The following is a 22775-nucleotide window of genomic DNA, read 5'->3' on the forward strand; positions in this document are numbered from 1 at the left end:
ACAGATGGGCTTGGATCTACATATGTATTATATATGGAAGGTATTGCACTCCCTTTCTCCGGCGATAGAACACGCAATTTGCCAATCAAATCGCATTTAAGATGCGACACCAGCTCAATTTTAAACCCCGAAACACGCGACTCTGCTGCTTAGTTTCCATTCAGTTGTTGTAGGCTTCATAGGCCCCCTCCCAAGAAAGACATATCCAAACTATCCGAAGTATCCAAAATATCCAAGCTATCCAAGGTATCCAGGTGAGTTAGACGCCCAAAGGATCGCGAACCAATCGAAGCTGGACGCCGCCCTTGGCTTGGGTGATAATCGCCTTGGGCTCGAGCTGCATGCGATGTGGAGTGCGCTCGGAGGTGGTAACCAAGTGGTTGCGCAGCAGGTACACCAGACCCACCTTCGCCTGGAGAAATCCGAATCGTTCGCCGATGCAGCCATGCGGACCCAGGCCAAAGGGCATGTAGGTGTAGGGCGTGTGGAGCTTGCGATTCTCTTGCGAGAATCTGTCCGGCATGAATTTCCGGGGTTGTGGAAAGTACTGAAAAGGGGGTGAGTTTAGGTTATTTATCCAACTCTAGGGGATCCCTTTAACCCACCTGGGGATCCATGTGCAGGGCATAGCAGGGAATGTAAACGGGCATTCCCTTGGGCACCACGAACTTGTGGAATGGAGCCAGCGCGTAATCCTTTCCAGAAGTGCACTCGCGATCCAAAAACGGTAGTGGCGGGTACATGCGCAGCACCTCCAGCAGAATCATATGCATGAACTCCAGTGACTCGATCATCTTCAGCGTCACCTGACCCCCACTTTCGACCAGGGCCTCCTTGATCTCCTCCCTCAGTCGCTGCTGTACATCCGCATCCTTGGCCAACTCGTACATCGCGAACGCCATGGTAGACGAGGTGGACTCAAAGCCCGCGGTGAAGAAGAGTACCGCCTGGGCAACCAGGATATCGCCCTCGAACACAAACTGATCCTTTAGCCCAGCTGTCTTCGCCTGCTGCGTGCTCTTCCGGAACTCAATGAGGATGTCGATGAGATCGTTGCGTTTCTGTCCAGATCTCTCCCTCTCCGACATCACATAGTTAATAGTCTTGCGCAGGAAACTAGTAGCTTCCGCCGGCACCACCTTGAATCCAAAAAAGGGAACCAGGTGGGGCAAGAAAAACACCAGAGTGAACTCCGCCGCCCGCTGAAGGCTAAACTCGAACACTGATCGTCCATGCCGGCGGAACTCGCCCTTCGGATCCGTGAAACTGTTGGCACTCACTCCGAACGCCACCGTGGATATCACATCCGTGGTGTAGAGAGCACACAGCTCCTTGGCCTCCAAGTCGAAACAGCGCATCCGCTCGTTATGCAGCGGCTGCTGGCGAAGATGGGCATCCAAGCTGGCACCCACCTCCTCGATCAAGGGAAACATCTGCTTCAATCGATTGCCGGTGAAGAAGGGCGATAGCTTGAATCGCACCTCCTTCCAGGCGGGGTTCTTCAGAAAGAATATATTCTGGGATCCCAAGGGGTCTGCTTTGTGGTCAGAGTTCGAGTACCGGTTGGAGAATCCACCGAAATCCTTGACAAGAATATTCCTCACCATTTCGGGGTCTCTCAAAAGCAACGCCGGCTTGTGGAACACGTGGATGCCCACGAAGGGCTCGTTCTCCGCATCGGGATGGTTATACAGTTGGGATATAAATTCCGCGGGACTTTTCTGCATGTTGAGCAGTCCCATTAGATTGCCCACTATCCACTTGGGCTTGATTTCGCGTACTCCCATTCGCCGCCAATAGGAGTAGTGCTGCTGCAGTGCCACAAAGGCTATTCCTATTAGGGATACCAGGAGGATTAGCAGTACGAGTTCCATGTTCACGCCACCAAACCAAATGTCCAACTGGCGCAAAAAGTGCCAGCTCAACTGGGTTAAAGCTTTGGATAAGCGGAAACTCTACGATGGGATCATCAAGATGATCCCGAGTGCTGTGAATGAATCTATTTGTGAATGGAAGTGCTGGGCGGATGTTAAGTGGGTCTGGTTCAATTCATACATATGGAAATGCGTTTTTGGCGGTCGTGAACAAGGTCTCTTCATTCAGAAATATGACTTTGAATTACAGCTTTCTTTACCGGCATTATACATTTTTAAAACTATCCCCATCGGAGAATATTTACTAATTTATCACATTTTATATATTTTATTTTCCTGTTAGGCACCATGCTGCTCCTCTGGCTGCTGTTGCTCACCATTGTGTCGCTAAACTTTTGGTTGAGGCACAAGTACGACTACTTTAGGAGCCGCGGGATTCCATACTTGGCACCCTCCTCCTGGTCACCAATGGGCAATCTGGGACAACTCCTATTTCTGCGTATTTCTTTCGGCGATCTCTTTAAGCAGCTCTACGCAGATCCCCGCAATGGTCAGGCGAAGATCGTTGGCTTCTTTATCTTTCAAACGCCGGCCCTTATGGTGCGAGATCCGGAGCTGATCCGCCAGGTGTTGATTAAGAATTTCAACAGCTTCCTTAACCGATTCGAATCGGCGGACGCTGGAGATCCCATGGGTGCACTGACGCTCCCGCTGGCCAAGTACCATCACTGGAAAGAGAGTCGGCAGTGCATGTCCCAGCTCTTCACCAGCGGCCGTATGCGGGATGTAATGTATAGCCAAATGTTGAATGTGGCAATTGACCTGGAGAACTACCTAAATAGGAAGCTGGGGAATCGACTGGAGCGTGTCCTCCCATTGGCAAGAATGTGCCAGTTGTACACCACCGACGTGACGGGAAATCTCTTCTACAGTCTGGATGTCGGTGGATTGCGTCGTGGGCGGTCTGAGTTGCTGACGAAAACGAAGGAACTATTTAACACCAATCCCCGCAAGGTTCTGGACTTCATGAGTGTATTTTTTCTGCCCAAATGGACGAATCTGTTGAAGCCCAAAGTTTTCACCGAAGACTATGCGCGGTATATGAGGCACTTGGTGGAGGATCATCACGAGCCCACGAAGGGAGATCTCATCAATCAACTGCAGCACTTTCAGTTGGGCCGCTCATCCAACCACTACTCCCAACATCCGGACTTTGTAGCCTCCCAGGCAGGCATTATTCTGCTGGCCGGATTTGAAACCTCCTCAGCCCTGATGGGATTCACTCTCTATGAGCTGGCCAAGGCACCGGATATTCAAGACCGACTGAGGAGGGAGCTCAGGGAAGCCTTTAATTCTACTGCTACCCTAAGCTATGACACACTGATGGCGCTACCCTACCTCAAGATGGTGTGCTTGGAGGCACTGCGTCTCTATCCGGCCGCTGCCTTCGTCAACAGAGAGTGCACCAGTCCGGCATCCGAGGGATTCTCTCTGCAGCCTCATGTGGATTTCGTAGTGCCACCAGGAATGCCAGCATACATCTCGATTCTCGGCCTCCACCGTGATGAAAGGGTATGATTAAAGTCGCAGCTGCTTGTTCCAACTTACTTATGACAATCTGAATTCCAGTTTTGGCCGGAGCCCAGCCTCTTTAATCCCGAGAGGTTCGCTCCAGAGCGCGTTAAGCACATTCACCCGATCACCTACATACCTTTTGGAGCTGGCCCACATGGCTGTATTGGTAGTCGTCTGGGCGTCCTCCAACTGAAACTGGGCATAGCTCACATTTTAAAACAATATTGGGTTGAGGTTTGTGAGCGAACAGTGGCGGAGATTCGCTTTAATCCAAAGTCCTTCATGTTGGAGTCGCAGGATGAGATTTACTTAAGATTCTGCAGGAGTAATTTGTAGTTATAAGTATCCAAAAACGATCGGCTGTGACTTATACGCTATGATAATTAATCAGTTCCTATAATCTAAGAAGACCTTAGTACTCCTAAAAAATTCAATTTAAAACGAAGCCAAAAGTATTTATGATTTAAGGTTATGATTTATATTTAAGGTTTCCTAGACTCCCGCTTCAATGAATCACAATATAAAATTATCTGCATGCAAATTACTTGTTCATTTTTGCCAAAGTTAGATGTTTTATTTTAACGCTTACCCCCTTTTTAAAATCTACCCAAGGCAGGTTTTTTGGCCACACACATAAGTGAAATCCTTATTTTAATTTGACTTAATTCTCTGGATTCAACTTGCTAAGCTTTTCTTCGATGTCCTTGATGCGACACCGGATTTCTGGCGCCGAATCGCGCTGGAACTTTTCCAAATTCGATTCAAAGCTGCGTCTGATCAAACTCAGTGGCTGCTGGTTCTTGGTTCCACTCAGCCGCTTGATCAGCATAAGGACGATGTTGAGGGCCTCCTTTTTCAAACCGGAATGAGGAACTCCAGCGGCTAGAGCCACTGCAGCCAAAACATCTGTGCAAATCTTCTCGACGATGGCCTCTCGGGTTTTTGGAGCCGGAACCTCCGTCTTGATCTTCTTTTCCTGGTTAATCTGTGGCAGATCGGGCAATTGGGCAGACTCATCGAAGACATGGAGTCGTTCGATGTACTTTGTGAGTGCTGCTAGTAGACTGACTTGCACTGGGCGCGTGCTCTCCGCCAGAATGCTGGTGCAGTTTTCAGCAAAGAAGAGTTGATAGCGGTGCTGCGTCTCGATGGAGTGGCGCGGCCAGGATTTACCCAACGTCTCCCAGACAACCTCCTTCAGTCGATTGAGTGTTTGAGCCCTCTTGTTGCGCTCGTCGGCAGACAGTTCCTGGCTGGTGCTGGGCTCGTCCTCGTCGTCAGACTCCTTGCGCAGCTCCTTCTTTTCCAGCAGGTTCCAGCTCATATTGTACACTTCTTCAAAACGATCCGCTTCCAGTTGATCCAGAATTTCGCCAAGAGAAGCCAATGCCTTGGTGCGATAAACGGGTTCCCGCTTCCTTGCTTCCCTCATGGCCGCGTCGATAATGCTGGAACAGATTTCATGATTCCGATCCAATCCTTTTGTAAGTCCGGCCAGCGCTTGCAACAGCCGTTCTTTGCCCTCGAAAGTGCGTCCCTGCAGACCGCTTAGGAGAAGTTTGATGAGCCTTAATCGGTCGGGTTCATCCAATGAGCTACTTAGACGAGTGGCAATTGTCTGGATCGCATTCGCTGCCTGGGCTTTTCGCGACCAGCTTGCATCGTTGAGAGATAACTCCAGTTTGGGTATGATCACATTTAGATTGAGACGGATGCCGGCATCCCCTGGGCTAACGTCGATCCACAAGTCCTTCCACAGCTCAACATTAGCTTTCGTCTCTTCATTGGGCTCTTCATGCATGGCAAAGAATATCAGCGGCAACATACTGTCCATGTAGTCCTTGAGCAGTTCATGGTGACGCTTGTTGATGGACTGAATAGTAAGTGCAATAGAGCGATTTCCTGGCTGTTCGGCATACAGCTCGTCTAGCTTAGTGAATAGACTTTTGATCGACTGCTCTTTTGCCAAGCCCAACAGGTGGCCAATAGCACTTGCGTTGTACTTGCGCACGGTGGCGTTGCGGTCCTTGATCCCCACAAAGCAGGCACGAATGTACTTTCCCACCAAAGGTGTCATCTCCTTGCCTAACCGGATGCTAATCTGTAATGAATTCGATGCTGTAAACTTTTTTAATCATATACTTCGCATACCTACCAGACACACAAAATGCGCACAGCCAATCTTGGTTCCGAGGTTAACACTACCCTTCATTAGCTCCAACACTTCGGGCGTCATTTTCTCCAAAACGGCATAATCGATATAGCGCACACACTTCCCAATGGTTTCCATGGTATGATGTGACTTAGCAGCCTCCGCTCTTAACGTATCCACCGCCTCCTGGGCCTCGTTGTCGGCCCCCAAGCGAGTGGATACGTAGGAGAGCTTAGTGTTCTCCAGCTCGCCAGTGGCACGTAGCAGGCAGGGAATCAGGGTGGCGAGGTGCGGGGCAATGAGCGCTCCTGAGGAATCTATCATGTCGGAAATGGTCTTGATGCTAACTCTGCGTATCTCGGGCACCTTGTGACCCACTCCGGTTTCTAGAAGAAACGGCAATGTCGATGATGCTACGGCTGTCCCGGATTTGCCATGGTCCGATGACGAGGCGATGACACACAACTTGCCGAGGAACGAAGCAGTTCCGTGGGCAGTGACCCTTGTGCCCTCATGAATGTCATCCATCACACGAAACAGCTGGAACCAGAGCTCTTTGAGTTCCGGCTCAGGAACCTCATCCACATCCATACTATTAGCGGCGGGAGCCCGACGAACCTGCTCCTCCGATCGTAGCTTAAGGCCGTTGGATCGCTTTAAGAGATCTCTTACAGCCAAGCAGCACGCGATTCGCACTCGCCACTCCTTGCAAGTGAGATTGTCCAGCAGCTCGCGCAATATTTCCCAGTAGTAACGCTCGGTCACCTCTTTCGAGTCACTCACAATTGTGTCCCAGATGGAGATCATCGAGTTCTGGATCTTGGGTGTGGGATCATACTTGTACCGATAGAGGCGAGGAATGATCTTGCCCAGATATGGCTGCATCTTCTGCCTGGATTCCGCAGAGAGTGTTTTCAATCCAAAAGCAGCACCCAGTTTGCTGGTCCAAGTGGCATTATGATTGGCCAGTTGCATGAACTGATAGATCATGTCCGGCTGGTTGAGATCGGATGCCAGGGAACACAGCTCCTTGTAGGTGGTGATGTTGCCGCCCGTTGGGGTTTTACCCAGCATTCCTTCGGCAAACAGTTCAGTGTCGGCGGACACCTGATTGACTTTTCGTTTTCCTCCAATTAGTTGATCCAACAGCGAGTTTGCCAAATCACTTTGGCTTCCAGAATCGGATAGCGAGTAGACCAGTCCCAGGCCACGAGAAGCAACGTCTTGAACAAACTCTGATAAAGGAATATATAAAGTTTACCACTTTGGCACAAAATATAGAAATCGTTAATAACCTACCGCTATCGTCTGAAAGGAGTTCGGTAAAAGCAAACTGCAACAGCTCCTTTTTGGCCAATACAGCTGGACGTTGGCTGCAGTGTTTCACCACAGCTAGAAGCCACACGGAAATTGCCTGACGGGAGTGTGGATTGGGTGCGGTGACCAGACGTATTAGCGAGTTCAGGAACTGCTCAAAGTCGTCGTCTTTGCAGTGCTTATTGACAAACTTCTCATCGGGTTGCCCCTTGTTTACATCATAGCCACAAAGTGTGTTAACGATCGCTTCCGAAATAGCTATGTTTAGAGCAGCATCCTTTTGAATCTTGGTCAGGGTGAGAAACTTTTCCAGGTTGCGTTTCGTGAAGTGTTCGCCATCGCCAATGGCCAGGTATCCGAGACATCTGGCGGACTCCTCACGAATCTTCTGACGCACCGAAGAGCTTCGCAGTAATTGAAAAACGACTCCAAAGATAACCAGCTTGGTGGAGGAATCTATGCTCGTATACTCGGTCATCTCCTCGTCGTCGTCTCCATCGTTTGATGGAACTTGGATCTCCACCGTGACGTTTGGTATTTCCACAGCCTTGCCGATCATGGAGATGCATTTCACTGCCGCTGACACGAGCAACCATTGGGATTCACAAAGGGATTTTGCTGGATAAAATCGAAGTTACAGATACTTTCAGGTCATACATTAATGTCAAGGCGTGAACTTACAGATTATTTTTACCGCATTAACAAACTGCGACCAGGCAGCAAAGTCCTTGGTCTTATTCTCCCGCTTAAGCATAGCAATTTTGCGATTAAAGGTGTGACCCACCACCAGGAGCCAGCCATGCTTGTGCTCCAAGGTTTTTTGCGTTAGGCTATTCAGGCATTCACCCACTTCTTCATCGAATTTTTCATCGGAGAGACCAAAAGCCCAGAGAATAGCATAGACTTGGGCCACATTAATACGCATAGTCTCCGAGACATCCTTCAAAGTGTTGCCAAGTGGTTCCAGCAGATGCAGCTGCTTAGCCGCAAACAGTTCCGGAGCGGCATTCAACAAGTCATATAGGCAGATGAGATTGGATTCGCCTAAGAATTCAAAATCGTTATCTAGTTTAATTGCATTCTCCTTGCTAACGTACTTCTCTTGGCCTCCACGCTTCGCTGCACAAACTGCACATATTGATGCAGTGCATTGTCCTCCGTCTCCTCGTAATGCAAGGTTATGTACTTGCGTAGCTCGTGGGCGTACTTCTCGTCGCCGGGAGCGGCCACCACTCCAGCCGAGTACCACAGGCATAGACGCAGATAGTCCAGAAGCTCCTCGTAGACCTCCAGGCTGTAGGGCAGCTTTGTACGACCTACAACCACACAGGCCGTGCTCTTCTTAAGGCGTTTATCGGCCATCTCATGAACATGCGACATCATTACCTCGAAGCTGGGTAGCAGGACTCTACGCTGCTCCAGGGACAGGTGATTGAAGTCACTTATGGATTCGCTGTTTATGCGGTTTTTAGCCTGATCAATGGAAGAGAGCATGCTGTAATTTACGTGATCCTTCTTCGATGTGCCATACAAGTAAGTTGTCACATTCTCGCGTAGGGAATTTCTGAGAGATGGAAATGATATTTTATAAAAAAAATATTGCAATCCACAAATTTATAGAAAACATACCGCTCGCCCGCGATTAGTAGCAAAAGGTATCTGGCTGGTGCATAATATTCGGGATAACAGCTGGTGAGGAAAACACTGGTTACATTCTGCACGATCTGCACCTTGGACTCCGCATTGTCCAGCAGCATGGCCAATAGCAGGTGCTGCTGGCCATCCAGTTTCACGCTTGAGGAATCGACGTCCTCATCCACCTCCATTGCATCGCTCTTCTCCTTTGTCTTCCAAGCGAATGCGGGAGCCATCGAAACCAATGCTTCCCTTATGGACGAATGCAATTCTGGTGCACAGCTGGCCAGGTTGTTGAAGTACCCAAGGACTAGTTTCAGATCCTGGCTCACGTCCTGCGGAAAGCTGCGAGCGTGTTGCGCCAATGCGGAATACGCTGCATTTTGCACATCATTCGGTTCGTTGGAGTCCCGCCCAATAACTTTGGTGATGCCGGTAAGGATTACCCTGGAAACCTTCGAGACCAGTTCGTGGGGGCCACTTAGGAAGAACAACGAATAATTATATGTGCTTGCAATTCGGCTAAACTTACTCTCTGAGGACCAGTTCTACAAACTGTAGCGCCAGGACCTTGCACTTCTGGTTGGTGTTTGTCCCAAACAAGCCATCGAAGATCACCTGCAGGCCCTTGGTCACGTTTATGCTTTTGCCTCGGCACTTGATAAGATACTGCAGCAATTTTTGGCGCACACGGGCGCAGCAAGGACGTGTCTGGCGGTCAGTTAACTTGTTTTGGTTGCCAGCGAACAGAGTGTACAACGGAGCAGTCACCGCTGGGTTGCTGAAATCCAGCATTGTACAGAGCTTGCTCAGCTCTGCGATTGCTGGAGTGGCTACGCTGAAACGTGTGTCCGCGGAAGCCACCACCAGCGGCACGAAGATTTGCACATCACTGAACACACTGGCGCACAGGAAGCGAACTATTCCCTTCTTGACTTTTTCCAGCTCCTCGGCCCGCCAGTTGTAGGCGATGATGCGCTTAAAACTGTACGGACTGAGACCAGGTGGAACATCCTGCTCCTGGGTGATGCCATAGGGCAGGAGGAGCACATCCTGGAGTAGTGACAGAAAGTTGGCACCGATGACTGGCTTGTCCTGCAGATCAAGTAGCTTTGAGCGCTGCGCCGGGTCATCGGGAATCTTCATGTCCGCCAGTATGGGCAGCAGTAGGGCGAATAGCTTGTCCTGGTAGCTCTCCAGCTTGTCCTCGCAGCCCACCACTTTGCTGGCCAGCGCAGTCTGTTGTTCCACCGCAAGGCGCGGAAAACCCATGGCAATGAATATAATGGCGAAGTTCTTGAGGAAGGTGCTGCTATCCTGGGCGGCATACTGATCCAGCAGTGCCTCCACAGGTATTTGCACCTGTCCCCGCGACGAGAGACGCCTTTTGATATGGGTGAGCACTTCTACGACCTAAACAAAACTTGCATTAGTCAACCGGCCAATTTTGCACTGTCACGATGCGAGAGGGTGTGGGAAACCCTTCAGCTAATCATTGTTTGGCCATGCACTTGCCTTTGTGCGCACCGCATTGTGGGGCGAGTTCATTTTGAGGATCACCGGGGCCAGGAACTTGCCCACAGCGGCTTCCAGCTTCTCATCCGAGTCAGCATTTCCCAGACGCAACAGGACGCGCTCCAGAAGCTCTGAAATCGACGGAATATGATCGGTATGTTTGGAACAGCTTTAATTTATTATTATTATCTAGCCCATCTCTTCTATTCACTGATGAAGCATATAGTTCGATGTATGCAATGCTAATTGTAATTTTTACCAATTTCTGCATTTGGTCCAGTTTCCATTTTTTTGCTTTATTTTTGTTTCCCTGTTTCAGTGTTACCAGCTATTGTGCTAAATATTCGACAGAAGTTTTTTTAGTCTCATTCGAAAGCTTTTCAACACTTAAACTTTTCAAAGCAAAACCGCCACCAAATTCAAAAATTTCACTGGAAGCGAGAACCACAACATATGCTTCGCCATACAAATCATAAAAAAAACAATTTCTCATTAATCAACTTTTATTTAAGAAAATCGTATTAAAAATGTGTACACTAAATGAAATTTGAGTCCTTTGTACTGTAGGCCATCTTTAGTCCTGTAAAAAAGTAAAAAATCATATCATTAGTATGGAATAATTACATTTATTTTATTAGGCTTTTCTTTGATAAATATCAGTATTCTCATTTTATATGAGAAGAGTCAAGGTTCTTCAGCAATTTGTTTTATGAAGACCGTCATGATTTTATCATCAGAATGCCAATTACTAGATGTTTTGACAAAAGAATATCTTTTACACACCTTTTAATGGAATAGCTGGCTGCACGTCTGCTGAAATGCTGTGAAAACAGAGAAGACTGGGGAAAACCAATGGTTAAAGTTACTTTTTTTTTGTTTTATTCAGAAAGAATAATTGCTACAAATATTATCGCCCGAATGGTAGTTGTCCGCTCTAGTACTTCTTGAAGCTCTTCTTGGCTCCCTGACCCTTGCTGACTTTCAGGACGTTGAAGCGCACAGTCTTGGACAGAGGACGGCACTCACCAATGGTGACAATATCGCCATGCTCAACATCTCTGCAAGTTAAGAAATAGGACGGATTAGAGAAAGATCCTACAGGATTAGCACGAATGTAGCCTAAGGCTTAGTTTCAGTATTTTTACTTTTAGTAAAAAGAGTCAAGTTCTTTCAGCAATTTGTTTTATGAAGACCGTCATGATTTTATCATCAGAGTATGAGGTATTTTGTCTCGTTTTCACATCTTCAATGAAAAATATACTAAATCATTTTCTGGTTTAGCATAACATGAAGATGGAAAAACGTAATTAATTATAGCTTAATTGATATGTTTACCTGAAAACAGGAGAGCAGTGGACGCTCATGTTGCGGTGACGCTTCTCGAAACGACTGTATTTGCGCACAAAGTGCAGGTAGTCGCGCCGAATGACAATGGTGCGCTGCATCTTAGCCTTGCGGACCACGCCGGTCAGAATGCGACCACGAATCCTCACATCACCGGTCCAGGGGCACTTCTTGTCGATGTAGGTACCATCGATGGCCTATAACATGGAGTCACAATGTTGTTAGTGAGGGAATTCTTGCGAGTTCAGGGGCTATATCCTGGGCATCACCTCACGGGGGGTCTTGAAACCGAGTCCCACATCGCGGGAGCGACGCAGCAGCTTCTTCTTGGTGATGCCGGGCTTGACCTTACGGTTTAGGTTGACACCGAATTGTTTTTGGAAGGCGCGCTCGTTCTGGTTAGTTGGTCGGTCGGTTGGGATCGTGTGTAGGGTTCAAGGTGGTGTCGGAGCAACAGGCAGGCGGCAGGCACGGGCGGGAACATTCAGCGTGCGTGGGGAGACGTGAAAAGGAAACAAACGAAGGGGGCGCAACATTAGTCGTGGTTTGTTCGGGTTTCTCTTACCTCCGCTGGAGCGCGGAAGCCCAGGCCAATTTGGCGGTAGAAACGGGGCCTTTTCTTCAAGTTGGGGCTCTTGCGACGCACTACGACCACCGCGTGTTGCTTGCGGAACGAGCGTTCGGTTTGCTGCAATATACATTTCGTGTTCACTATTGGCGACACCATGCGCTAAAGTGGGGTTAGGGCGAAGCTGGTCCAGGCTGCGCTTCCCAACACGTTTGCTAGCTACTCCATGGGTTCGTCCACTCACTCGTCACTTACACTTCATCGCGCATCTTGCTTCGGATTCGCATCCGCCGTTTAACCCGCGTATTTCATTTATTTAGCACACTCTCGTGGAATCTTACCTGATCAGCCATGTTGATGAAAAAGGAAAGAACGATTCAGAGTGACCGTTTGCCGTGGGCGCTACAAGTGGGACCGTCGCAGAGCAATGCCGAAATACCAACCCAACGAAGGCGATAACGCAGACTCTGTTAAGCCCAATGTTAGGCATATCAGCACAGTGAATTGTATTAGTAATATGTTGCTAAACACAAACTGGTTCCCGGCCAAAAACTTTTGCTTACATTTTTGTTATTTAGGTGTATTCGATTTGTTTTGAACATGCTCCATTTGGTGATGTTCGGCAAAATGTATTTTAACAGTAGCAGATAATGTAACTCTGCAATTTACATTCCAGCCCTTGCAGCTCATGCTCAAACCATGGTTGGAGGCTGTGCTATACCACAAACTTATTCCGAAAGATGGCGCCCTTGGTCAAATGGGGTGTTAAGATTTTGAATATTTTATTTGGCGCACTCGAATTTGCATATCTGCTGATTCAGATAGTTTGTCGCCGCTATTGACCTTCATCTTTTCGACATTGACTGAAAATATACAGTCAAAGCTCAGCCATGTTTTTCTCAAGCACCACTTAAGTACATAGTGCTCAACGCCAAAGAATGCCTTTGTGCCTGCATTTTGTGGGCTTTCTTTTATTTAGTGGCACACAAACTCGCCCCGCATTTAAGGCGCATACCTACCGCGCTAATTCTCCACATGCCCCACGAATACGTCGGATTAAAAGTAATGACAACGTAAACGAGTGCCAGAAGAGCGGCCTTGAAATGCCGCCCACTTTCAAGGCGCAATCAGCAGCCACGGCAGCCTTTCCAGCTGCTATAAATCCGTTTACGGCTAAACGTCACGGATGTAGCGGAGAAGAACGCAGGACGAAGGAGGCTGGGTTGGGCTGGGCTTTCGCTGGGCTCTGCCTGGGTTTCATTGCCATTGTTAATGCAGCTGTCTGCAGCATAAAATTGCGGCAAACATTGCTGCAGCTGCTGCCGCTTTGCTGCTGCTACTGCTGCGCTGCTGTTGCTGGTGATGACCTTAACCTGCAAAAAGGGGCAGGAGGAGCTGCATTAGGCGTGGCATGCGTGTGAAGCTGGCGAAGGTTTTCCCAGTCGGCCTCTCGCCACGCTCGGCAATTTCACCTTGCCGAGCTCTGACGGCAACGAAATCCCTTTACGCTCCTCCCTTAGCTGCTGCCACCGCCCATAGCCACCCATCAAGGCCGTTTTATCCCGCCTGCTCGTCGTTTGAGGAATTTCCTCAGGTAAATGAAACTGGTTTGTTACCTGTTACTATTGCGCCTTATGCGCCCAGGACATCATTCGGCATTATCGATTAAATAAGCCCCGGGACATCATAAACAGCAGTAAAAAAGTTTACAACTTTTTCGCTTTTGTTTCACTCGCTTATTATTATGATTTCCATGCTCATTGCCATTTCGGGTGTGGTGCTACTCTTGTTTGCCCGAGCAAATGAAAAAACTTTTCCCAACTGCCAAAGTTCGACCAGTCAACAGTTTAAAATCGAAGCTGGCTTATTTGTTACAGCGTCGAAACTCAATGGTACCAATTGGCATAGAATAACTTGATAGGGTTTGCTCACCAATTCTATTTCGGAAAAATCATGACCTATACCCATTTTTGAAACCATCATTTGGCCCTCGAAAATGAATCTTGAAATACTACGTTAAGAGCTAAAATACATTAAATAAATACATATACGTCTATATGAAATAAAACAATTTGTTGTCATTTTGTCATTATTTTACATATATAAATATATAATATAATTATTTTATATAATATTATATTATAATTTACGAATAACTGTAATGATAATAGTTAATAATTTAATTCTTTTTTCCGTTTAAGCGTTTTAAAAAATCATTATGGCAACCATGTGCATAGTTTAACTGTAAGAAAACTACATTTTAAGCTATAAAATCTTGACTATACAAAGTATTGCTAAGCTCTTTAAAGTCGGGGCCAAAAGTTTTGGATGTTGCCCTCAAATTAAGAAAATAATTTCCATGTTGACGGCAGGGACAAAGAGCGCAAAGATAACGGCATCAAGTGCGCAGCTTAACGGTACATTAGGTAAACAGTGTTGTCAACTTGTCCAGCGTGGCAGAGGGGCGGGGCCAGGGGCTTTCGTGCTTCAGTATGGGTTCTACAACACTGTATACATACACTTACTACTTGAAAGTGGATCGAAATGGGTGGAAAAATGGGGTGGGGGCGTCGCGAGACGGAACCATTGACCCCATGAATGGGAAATGCTTTGGGGAAACTGAACTCTGAACTAGCGACAGAGAAGAACGCGGATCTCTGGTGGCAGCGGTGGACCAGGAATTCCAAGGCACCGACAAAAACGTAGCATACGAAATTGATATGTTTAACACTCAGGCTCAATAGGTTTCTGTCTTTGTGAAGATGAATTTTTCTATGCCAATTAAAACCTTTTTGTCTGCTATTTATTCCCTTTTATATAAAGTTTTCTAATGAACATTTTTTGCTATAAGGACCTGTTTCTTCCTGTGTAGAAACCACCTAACCCCAAAACCACCGAAAAAAGAAAGTTGGGGATTTGGTGTTCAGAACGTGTATTTGAAAAGTGACCGAGATAATTTTTGGCATGCTTTGTTTGGTTTTACTTTCGCCATCGTGTCGCCCACCTCCCGGCCCATGCAATTTTGATGAGCAGCAGCTGGGTTGCGGTTGAGCCCCTGGGCTTGGGTCTGGAAAACCCCCATGAAAAACCGCCCACCCCATTGATGGCCCCAAAAAACACCCCTCCAGTGAGGCTGCCTGCTCTTTGGGTTGTTTAAGCAAGTAAATTTATGCGTTGCGCGTGGGGAAATGGGATGGGTGTGCGATGCCGCCCCAACCGCCTTTATCTTTCTGTATCTCTGGCTCCTCGTAAAATGCGAATGCAAAGAAATTATTACGATGCCGTATTTTTGGGGCCTTGCGCAGGGCGTTGCCTTGACTACACCTGCACACCCCCGTTGGAAAAAGGGGTTGCCGGCTGTAATTATGTTAATTTTCCGTATTTGTAACATTCCCCAAATATTTGCAGATAAATTCCAGAGGCAAGGGTCCCTGGAAAATCCCAGTCTGAGTTGATGAAAATGTTCGCTATCAGCGGGTTGTCAGGACCCAGAAAAACGACTAAGCCCTCGGACATTTATTGGCTGAGAGGTATGGCAAAGTGACAGATTGTGCGGAAATTAGCAGAAGAATGCAAAGTCAATTTCCGCTTTTGTCAATTATCCGAAGAACTTTATTGGCATAATAATGTTATTGGAATCAACGATAATACCCGACTCAAAAGGCTAACGAAACAACCAACAGATTTCTAGTTAATTAGGGAGAAACAAGAGTACAACGTTACTTGACTGCCTAATCGGAAGCGGCGTCCACATGGAGAGCTCCCAAATCACCCGGCAAACAACTCTAATGAAGCCTGTCCAGCGTTCGGAGCTACTCAGTCTTGCCCTCCATTTTCCCGCTCCGGCCGACTAATTGAAAAACTTTCGTACTCCCCGAACACGTGCCACCCACTGATTCGTCCGCGGGAGGCACTGCATCATGCCCCTCGCCGTCGCCTGTGCCGTTCTCCGTTTCAGTTTTATAGGCAGTGCTCGTTGCCAGGCTCCTGTCGCCTCCTTATCCTCCTTAGCGCCCCAGAAACTCTGTTCCTCCTCCTACTCATGGGCTCCTCCTGCTCATGGGCTCCTCTGCCTTTCGGGCTCCGCACAAAAGGCCGTAAAACGCCTGTGTCCTGACGCTCGCAATTAAAGAGCAACAACAATGGCAGGCGCGGCAATAAAAAAGGACCTGCATGAAAAGTAGAATTCCACGCCAACTGTTGAGGCTACGCTTACATATCAGAGGGCATTTTTCGCGCGAATAACATTTTCGTTTGAATGGAATTACGAAATATTGCGGAAAATATTTTTTGATTAAAGGCGAATGAGTACTAAGTCTGTAGGGACGTAACTTTGATGTATATTCGTTGTACACTGGGAAGAGCTCATAAAAAATAAATTAAAAATATAAATATATAAATATAAGTAGTTCAGAGTTTTTTTAAGGCTTAACATTGTTAATTAGGGAGCTCTGTTGTTTAAATTACGCATACGCCGGGTGATCCGTGAAAGCTTTTTGTATAGCTGAAGTTTTAATTCAAGATGCCAGACAACAGCGAATACTGCACATGGGGAAGGCACCTAAATAAACTTAAGCTTTAAGAAAAATAGCTCAACGCTTATCCTACTTTATTTTGACACTTTGTGGCATTCTAATTTATAGAGCATCAAAAACACGACCTGTCGCTGGCCGAAACACGCTTTTAACGTGTATTTTTTGGCAGAACCATGTGCCTGGCATCCGTTGCCGTGGCCCTGGAGGCCAGACCCGAGGCTTGGCGTAATTTGGGCGGGGCGGCTCCGGAGCCAGGTCATCTGCCTTGCTCCTGGTCTATCTCCGCGTCCTACGAGCGTCCTACGAGCGCCGCGGGGCATGTGAGGCGTGGATTTATTGGCCGCGCCCGCTGGCAGGCCGTAAAAAGACGAAATTCGCATTAATTTCTTAAATTGAAGCGTCGCCGAGGCAGACAAACGACGCCCAGGGAAGTGGAAGATTACGTTTCCTTTTTATGGCAAAGTGGTGCGGGAAACGGGCAGGCAATCCAGAAAATCGAAGCGAAGGAAAAGCATAGAAATCGGCATGCGAACCTGAAACTGATTAAACAGGTCTATTCGATTTAATCTGCCTACATGGTACATGTTCTATGTTGGGCTTGTGCTCGTTAATTGGAGCGATTCCTTTTGTCTGGTTTCACGCTCTTTTATATTATATCTGTATCTGTATCCTTCTTTCCCACTCGATGAATGGGGAAGGGGGGGAGGCAGAGGCGCTTCTGTGCCATTGTTCGTCGTAAATTTATGCATGACGTGGCCATGATTTATCTCAAATTCGGGTGTAAATTAAAATGAAGTGGATTCTGCTTTTCATCGCAGGCATTGTTGGCGATAATCGAAATTTATTGATCTAAGCTTTATGTGGGATTGTTTTGGAATATAAAATATTAAAGTGTCCAATCAAATAATTTGCTTCAATCCAGTTAATAAAATCAGTTAGGAATGTAATGGCAATGGTGACAACGAAATGCACTTATTTATACCTTGTTTTATTAGCCAAGGCTACACTAATGCGTATAGTGTGACCTTGCTAACTGAAAGAAGGTAAAACGAAGCAGCACCGCATTAAAGATTTATACATAACATCTTTAAATTCTTGTAGTACTTTCAGTAGCCATGAAGGTACATTTTTCGTGCTTTCAGGAAACGCACTGATTCAATTGAAGCGTGTGCAATTCGGTTGGACTGTACCAAAACTGGGGCAGCAGCAATTTGTGCCTCCGCATCCGCCGTCCACAATGATCCATATAGCCATATAGCCACATCCTCGTTCCCAGATACAGCCGCATTCAGAGCCACAGTCAGAGCCAGCGTTTCGCATACAGCGGACAATGGTGGCCCATGTTTATGGCTTTGGCTGTTGCTGAATGCCTCGATTGGTCAGCTGCCCCCGATCAAAAACTGAAGCGGGTTGGAGAGGGAGGGGCATGGTGGGAAAAGGGCAGCACTAGGAAAAACTATTGTAAGCATCGACAAAGATTTACGAGTCGCATTTATGGGGAAACTTTGGCCCAGACTCGCAAACTGGATGAGTAATGCCTGCTTTGTAATTGCCAACATACATCAATTGTTAGCAGCCAATTTGGCAATCGATATAAAAAAATACGCGTGCGATGACCATTAACACATAATCATCGCCCCAAGGCGGCGTGCAAAAATCAAGTGGCGGTCTGTGGGCGCCCATCCGAAGGGGCAGTAAAGTCCGAAGGACCTTCATTAAACTGCCAGCGAATCCAGCCATGTGTGTACCGGCGAGTGTCCTTCGCGTCAAGGATGTGCCCGCATTCGCATTCACATCCGTGTTCGTATCCTGGTTTTGCCTGGTTTTGCTGGTTTGCTGGCCGTCGTGTAATCGCAAATAATCATCCACTTAACGTCGTGAAACTTTATGCCAGCCCCTTAGATGGGCCTCCATCTCTGCCTGGTGCGGAGCCATCTGCTTCCTCCCCTGGAGTCAGCACAATGTGACCGGGACTTGGACACGGACTCGGACTCGGACAGTGGCAGTCATAATAATGTTTATTATATGTATGCTTTCTGGCGATGGAGTAAAGCGGTTGCTTGTGCACAGCGAGAAAAGTCTATAGCTAAATAAGTTGCATTTATATTGGTATAAGATATTTTTGTATATCTTTTTTAAATGTGCACTTGCTATTAGTTTGATTGGTTCGAGATCCACGCTTAAGAACTCCTTAGTTAACTCCGCTGTTAATAATCCAAATTCAAAAAACAAAAATCAAGGTAAGGTGGGGTTTTTCCTTGTGTATCCGCACAAAGGACACGAATGGCCCCAAAACCTCTAAAGGAGTGCTTGTGTATCTCTGCACTTGACAAGTGAAACGGGTAGCTGGGCCTGGGTATTTTTAGAGCCCCTCGTTTGACTGGCAAAACAATCCGGGGCCGGGCATCACATCAAACGTGAGTCCACGCACAGAGCAGCCCGGAGAAGGAGGTGCCTCTTAAAGGCGCCCTTAAATTCCGGCTGTGGGCCATAAGGCAGCGAAGGAGGAAGTGAAGCCATTTCTGGCGCATCCTGGCCAACGGCGAACATCCTGCGCCGAACCGCCAGCGAGAAATTGTAAATTTTCGCTGCTCGACAAACAAAAGCGCAGCAGGATGTGCAAGCCAAACAGTTGCTGAATTTTATTGTCAGTGGATGCAGCCAGTGGATGTCGCTGTGAATCCTGCGAGGGAGTAACTTTTGCTCCGATCTCCGGCTAATGCCTTTAACTGGTTCGCTTGGCTGTGGCTCAATAGATTTTTTGGATTCTTTTTTTTGTGGGGCTGAACTGGAAAACCGAATGACCAACAAATCAAATAGCGGAAAACTTTTATTTTGCAAAAGTTTTGCTCATGCTTCCGTCGGAAGGCCGGATTTTTGGGCGGTTCGTAGCTCCCATGGCTTCTTGTGCTTGGCCAGCGCCACCATCTTGGGCCCCATAAATAAGGCAGCAAATTGCATGCTTCACTGCCTCATCGGATCCTTGGAAAAGTGGGGGCTAGTGGCGGGTAGTGGGGGGCAGTGGAAAGTGGACTGGCAAATTGATGGCTTTGTAGCAGTTGCGGTGAATTTGTTGGCCCTTTGGGCCGCTTGCTGGTCGCTTCTTGTTTCCTTGAACTCTGACCAGCAAATTGTATTTATGCGTTAATTATTTCATTAACGCCCCATTGAGTAGCGCCTTCTTGGGCTTCGGCTCTGGGGTCTGGTGTTTGGGGTCAGGGGTCAGCGCATCCCCTCTCGAATTATTCCAGCCTATTGCATTCAAGTGCCTTGGATTCTCGGCCTTGGGGGCGTGGTGCCGCCCACCTCGCCTCCTTGCGTGACTCGGTGCACTCGAATGGAAACGGAATGGGCCGCCCATCGAAGGTCTCATTAGGCGACACAGATGGACGGGCAATCCCGCGGGCTCTGTCCAAATGTATTTTAATTAAATGCCTTCAATTGTGGGTGGCAATTGGGGAGGGATTGTTTTTGGTGGGCAATTCTTACCGCAATAAATGAATTGAATGGCTTGGGAACTTATTGAATGATAAAGACACTTTAATGTACTTTCTGACAGGTAGAAGTCGGATAATCCCACAAATATAGATGACCAAATATTTAGAAAATTTATATTGATTGGCAAATAGCTTAGGCTACCAATATAAATCACTTATTTTCGTAAAACTGCGCCACATTACCCGTCGCCTTAAGTGGGTTCGAAATTATTAATTTGAATTAGGGCAATTAAATAGAATTTAATAGGTAATACTCATATTAATACAGATTTACATATCTTTACGTACCTCATTTATTAGCTACTTTGTCACAGATTACAATCAATTACTTAAAAATACTATTGTCACAATACTATGCTATTGATTTGATATGATTTCAAATTTCGTCGTGGGTAAGGAATGGGAACCTCATAAGCCCCTCATAAATCAGTCACCATGCGTATGTTCATGTCCATGTCCTCGAAGTAATCCAAATCCTCGTCGAGGGCACTGCACAAATGCTGATCCATGCCGGTGTAGTTTTGGGACATTCCCCTCGGCTTTCTCAGACCCTCGAACGCCCTTTTGAAACTGACTACCTTCTCGTTATCACGGCTTGAGCTCTTGGAAAGAATCTTACACAGCTGCTTGAGATTGGCCACAACTATCACCAGGATGACGCCGATGAGCAGGTACATCACTATTAAAGCTGGATGCGGCTCATTTATGTTCATGTCCATCTGACCTGCGTGGTCCTGCTGGTAATCCGTTCTGGACCGATCACTCGTAGTGGTTTCTGGAGGATTTTCAATATGATATAGCTAAAGACTTAATAATTAATATACCTAATGCTTACCTGTTATGTGTTGGCTACTAACTGTTGAAGGTTCAGAAAACGTTGGGTTTCTTGTGGGTGTTGTTTTTTCTGTTGAAGTTTCATGGGTGGTCAGTAACTTTTTAGTACTTATTTGAGTTCTTGGTAATGTTGTTGAATTTGTGATCGTCCTTGGGGTGGTGGAACCTCTCGTTGTTGTTATAGAAATGGTTGACACTTTGCTCGTCGTTGTATTTCTCGATCTCGGGGTAGTTGATGTGGTCGCTGAGTTCAGAATAACATTTGACCCTATGTCTAACCCCTTCACACACTTCTCGAAGTAGTTGGGACAGCAATTATTGTTGAGAATACAGGAGTCGTCACACCCGCAACTCAGGATAATACCGTCAACGGAGAAAAGTGGACTCCCCGGACTAACGGATCCACAGCGAAACGAACAGCTCATCATGTCGAAGACCAGTGGCTCCTCGCTGCTGGACATCGCTGAAGATGCGGGTTCTGTGGTGCTGGTGCTGGTGGTGGAAGTATACCCACCCACTCCACATTCGCTGCCCGTCATCAGTTTTACGTCGTCGATGGCAATGTCCCCGAATTGCGATCTCGCATCCGTGGCGGTGAACACCACCTGGAAGTCCTCCCGCATCTTGTCGATGGTGATTGTGTGCTCCAGCCAGTGCGTTCCCTGCGAGCCAGTTATCTCAAATTTGCTGGAACTGGACAAAAAAAGGAAAGAAAGTATATAAAATAAGTTGAATATCGATTGCTTGTAGATATGCATATTGTATAAAGGGAGTTGTAATATTTTCCTGTACTTAGCGAAACTAAATGAATTGTTTTACATACTTGGACCTAAAGCTGTTCCACATGTCGTCGATTTGCAGCGAGGCTGGTTTCACGGACACCACCAGGCTGTCCACTCCAGCTCCGAACATGAAGTAGTGGAACCGGAAGCAGCAGGCGGCATTCAGGCAGAGGGATCTCGGATAGATCGGCGATACGAAGTGGTAGCTGCCATAGGCCTCGATCTGGGTCTCCATGCGCATGTAGTGGCCACCTGAGCTGTTTCCGAAGGTGTGATCGTATCGGGGTCCTGTGCTGGGGTGGTGAAAGTCGGTCACCGCACTGATCCTCTTCCAGGGCAGCCAGATGGTCTCCTCCGCTGACCAGCCGCACTGGTCCTCGCTCTCGAAGTCGCAGGAGTGGTCCATCGTGTGGTTGCTCCTCCGGCAAGCTCCCAACTGCGTGCTCCACTTTTCCCCATCGCAGAAGGCAGTGCGACTTCCATACAACACGAAACCGTCCAAACACACGATTTCCGCCTTCAAGGGATTGTCCAAAACATATCCGTTCGTAGGATCCTCAGGCTTCTCGCATCCTCGCCCTGAAAATCAAAATAAAGATGAAATATTACATCTTGTTGATAAATATTCTATTGAAATTCTCCTGGAAATGTATTATTTAACCCGTTTTGTATTCTTAGTTCGATCTTAGAGGGTGTACATTTTTGAAAACTGTCACCACTCACTGGCACAAAATGGTTTCTTCTCGCGCAGGCGACCATCCCGATCGCAGGTGTGTATTGAGTTTCCTTGCAGGACAAATCCGCGATTGCATTGGAAAATCACCAAGTTGTTCGATCGAGTGAAGAACCGTCCATTTTCCAAATCCAAAGCTCCCTCACAGCTTCCGTTTGTGGTGTCCAAACTGAAGACTAAAATCAACGTCAGCGCAATAAAGAATTGCATAGCTGCACTTTTGCTGCAATTTTGTATGTATATTAAGGAGATGCAAAAGGACAGTGACTGCTACCTGATGCTCAACTGATTTTCCAGTCGAGTTGTTAGGGGCGGGTTCGTCACCAGCTGATTTTTCGCAGCTGCCAAAAAAATCGTTTCGAATGTACATCAACAGCGTTACCGTTGTGCCGGCAATCGATGTATAGTGTGGCC

General features: G+C 47.2%; 5 protein-coding genes across 5 annotated transcripts; 1 reads left to right on the forward strand and 4 right to left on the reverse strand.

The window, feature by feature from the left end:
* Positions 1 to 42: 42 nt before the first annotated feature.
* Positions 43 to 1915, reverse strand: LOC122613604 (probable cytochrome P450 6g2). The gene is made up of 2 exons (XM_043787841.1): positions 606 to 1915; positions 43 to 547 (listed from the first exon to the last, which is right to left on the reverse strand). The coding sequence occupies exons 1-2, from the start codon at positions 1872 to 1874 to the stop codon at positions 260 to 262; spliced, it is 1557 nt and encodes a 518-aa protein (XP_043643776.1). The 5' UTR covers positions 1875 to 1915; the 3' UTR covers positions 43 to 259.
* A 170-nt stretch (positions 1916 to 2085) lies between these two features.
* On the forward strand, positions 2086 to 3809 carry LOC122613605 (probable cytochrome P450 6t3). The gene is made up of 2 exons (XM_043787842.1): positions 2086 to 3446; positions 3504 to 3809. The coding sequence occupies exons 1-2, from the start codon at positions 2223 to 2225 to the stop codon at positions 3783 to 3785; spliced, it is 1506 nt and encodes a 501-aa protein (XP_043643777.1). The 5' UTR covers positions 2086 to 2222; the 3' UTR covers positions 3786 to 3809.
* Positions 3810 to 3975: 166 nt separating this feature from the next.
* On the reverse strand, positions 3976 to 10446 carry LOC122613601 (proteasome-associated protein ECM29 homolog). The gene is made up of 9 exons (XM_043787838.1): positions 10328 to 10446; positions 10069 to 10199; positions 9086 to 9966; positions 8548 to 9033; positions 8016 to 8482; positions 7600 to 7962; positions 6901 to 7536; positions 5605 to 6836; positions 3976 to 5550 (listed from the first exon to the last, which is right to left on the reverse strand). The coding sequence occupies exons 1-9, from the start codon at positions 10353 to 10355 to the stop codon at positions 4111 to 4113; spliced, it is 5664 nt and encodes a 1887-aa protein (XP_043643773.1). The 5' UTR covers positions 10356 to 10446; the 3' UTR covers positions 3976 to 4110.
* A 478-nt stretch (positions 10447 to 10924) lies between these two features.
* LOC122612885 (40S ribosomal protein S11) lies at positions 10925 to 12444 on the reverse strand. The gene is made up of 4 exons (XM_043786753.1): positions 12322 to 12444; positions 11682 to 11807; positions 11404 to 11609; positions 10925 to 11126 (listed from the first exon to the last, which is right to left on the reverse strand). Exons 1-4 carry the CDS (start codon positions 12331 to 12333, stop codon positions 11003 to 11005), a joined length of 468 nt encoding a protein of 155 aa, XP_043642688.1. The 5' UTR covers positions 12334 to 12444; the 3' UTR covers positions 10925 to 11002.
* A 7862-nt stretch (positions 12445 to 20306) lies between these two features.
* LOC122613848 lies at positions 20307 to 22730 on the reverse strand. Its single transcript, XM_043788251.1, has 5 exons — positions 22636 to 22730; positions 22352 to 22584; positions 21670 to 22207; positions 20848 to 21539; positions 20307 to 20787 (listed from the first exon to the last, which is right to left on the reverse strand). The coding sequence occupies exons 2-5, from the start codon at positions 22569 to 22571 to the stop codon at positions 20432 to 20434; spliced, it is 1806 nt and encodes a 601-aa protein (XP_043644186.1). The 5' UTR covers positions 22572 to 22584; positions 22636 to 22730; the 3' UTR covers positions 20307 to 20431.
* Positions 22731 to 22775: the final 45 nt, after the last annotated feature.

This window comes from Drosophila teissieri, chromosome 2R (assembly GCF_016746235.2).
Source record: "Drosophila teissieri strain GT53w chromosome 2R, Prin_Dtei_1.1, whole genome shotgun sequence".
Lineage (NCBI taxonomy): Eukaryota > Metazoa > Arthropoda > Insecta > Diptera > Drosophilidae > Drosophila > Drosophila teissieri.

Coding starts and splice junctions, on each gene's coding strand:
- LOC122613601 (XM_043787838.1), bottom strand. CDS start 10,355: ATGGAAACTGGACCAAATGCAGAAATTG. Junction 9,034..9,085: donor GTAGAACTGGTCCTCAGAGA/GTAAGTTTAGCC, acceptor GTTCTTCCTAAG/TGGCCCCCACGAACTGGTCT. Junction 6,837..6,900: donor ACTCCTTTCAGACGATAGCG/GTAGGTTATTAA, acceptor TTCCTTTATCAG/AGTTTGTTCAAGACGTTGCT.
- LOC122613848 (XM_043788251.1), bottom strand. CDS start 22,571: ATGCAATTCTTTATTGCGCTGACGTTGATTTTAGTCTTCAGTTTGGAC. Junction 22,208..22,351: donor GAAGAAACCATTTTGTGCCA/GTGAGTGGTGAC, acceptor TTTGATTTTCAG/GGCGAGGATGCGAGAAGCCT. Junction 21,540..21,669: donor TGGAACAGCTTTAGGTCCAA/GTATGTAAAACA, acceptor TTTTTTGTCCAG/TTCCAGCAAATTTGAGATAA.
- LOC122613604 (XM_043787841.1), bottom strand. CDS start 1,874: ATGGAACTCGTACTGCTAATCCTCCTGGTATCCCTAATAGGAATAGCC. Junction 548..605: donor CCCTGCACATGGATCCCCAG/GTGGGTTAAAGG, acceptor CCCCCTTTTCAG/TACTTTCCACAACCCCGGAA.
- LOC122612885 (XM_043786753.1), bottom strand. Junction 11,610..11,681: donor GTTTCAAGACCCCCCGTGAG/GTGATGCCCAGG, acceptor TCCATGTTATAG/GCCATCGATGGTACCTACAT. Junction 11,127..11,403: donor CACTGCTCTCCTGTTTTCAG/GTAAACATATCA, acceptor CTTAACTTGCAG/AGATGTTGAGCATGGCGATA.
- LOC122613605 (XM_043787842.1), top strand. CDS start 2,223: ATGCTGCTCCTCTGGCTGCTGTTGCTCACCATTGTGTCGCTAAACTTT. Junction 3,447..3,503: donor GCCTCCACCGTGATGAAAGG/GTATGATTAAAG, acceptor TCTGAATTCCAG/TTTTGGCCGGAGCCCAGCCT.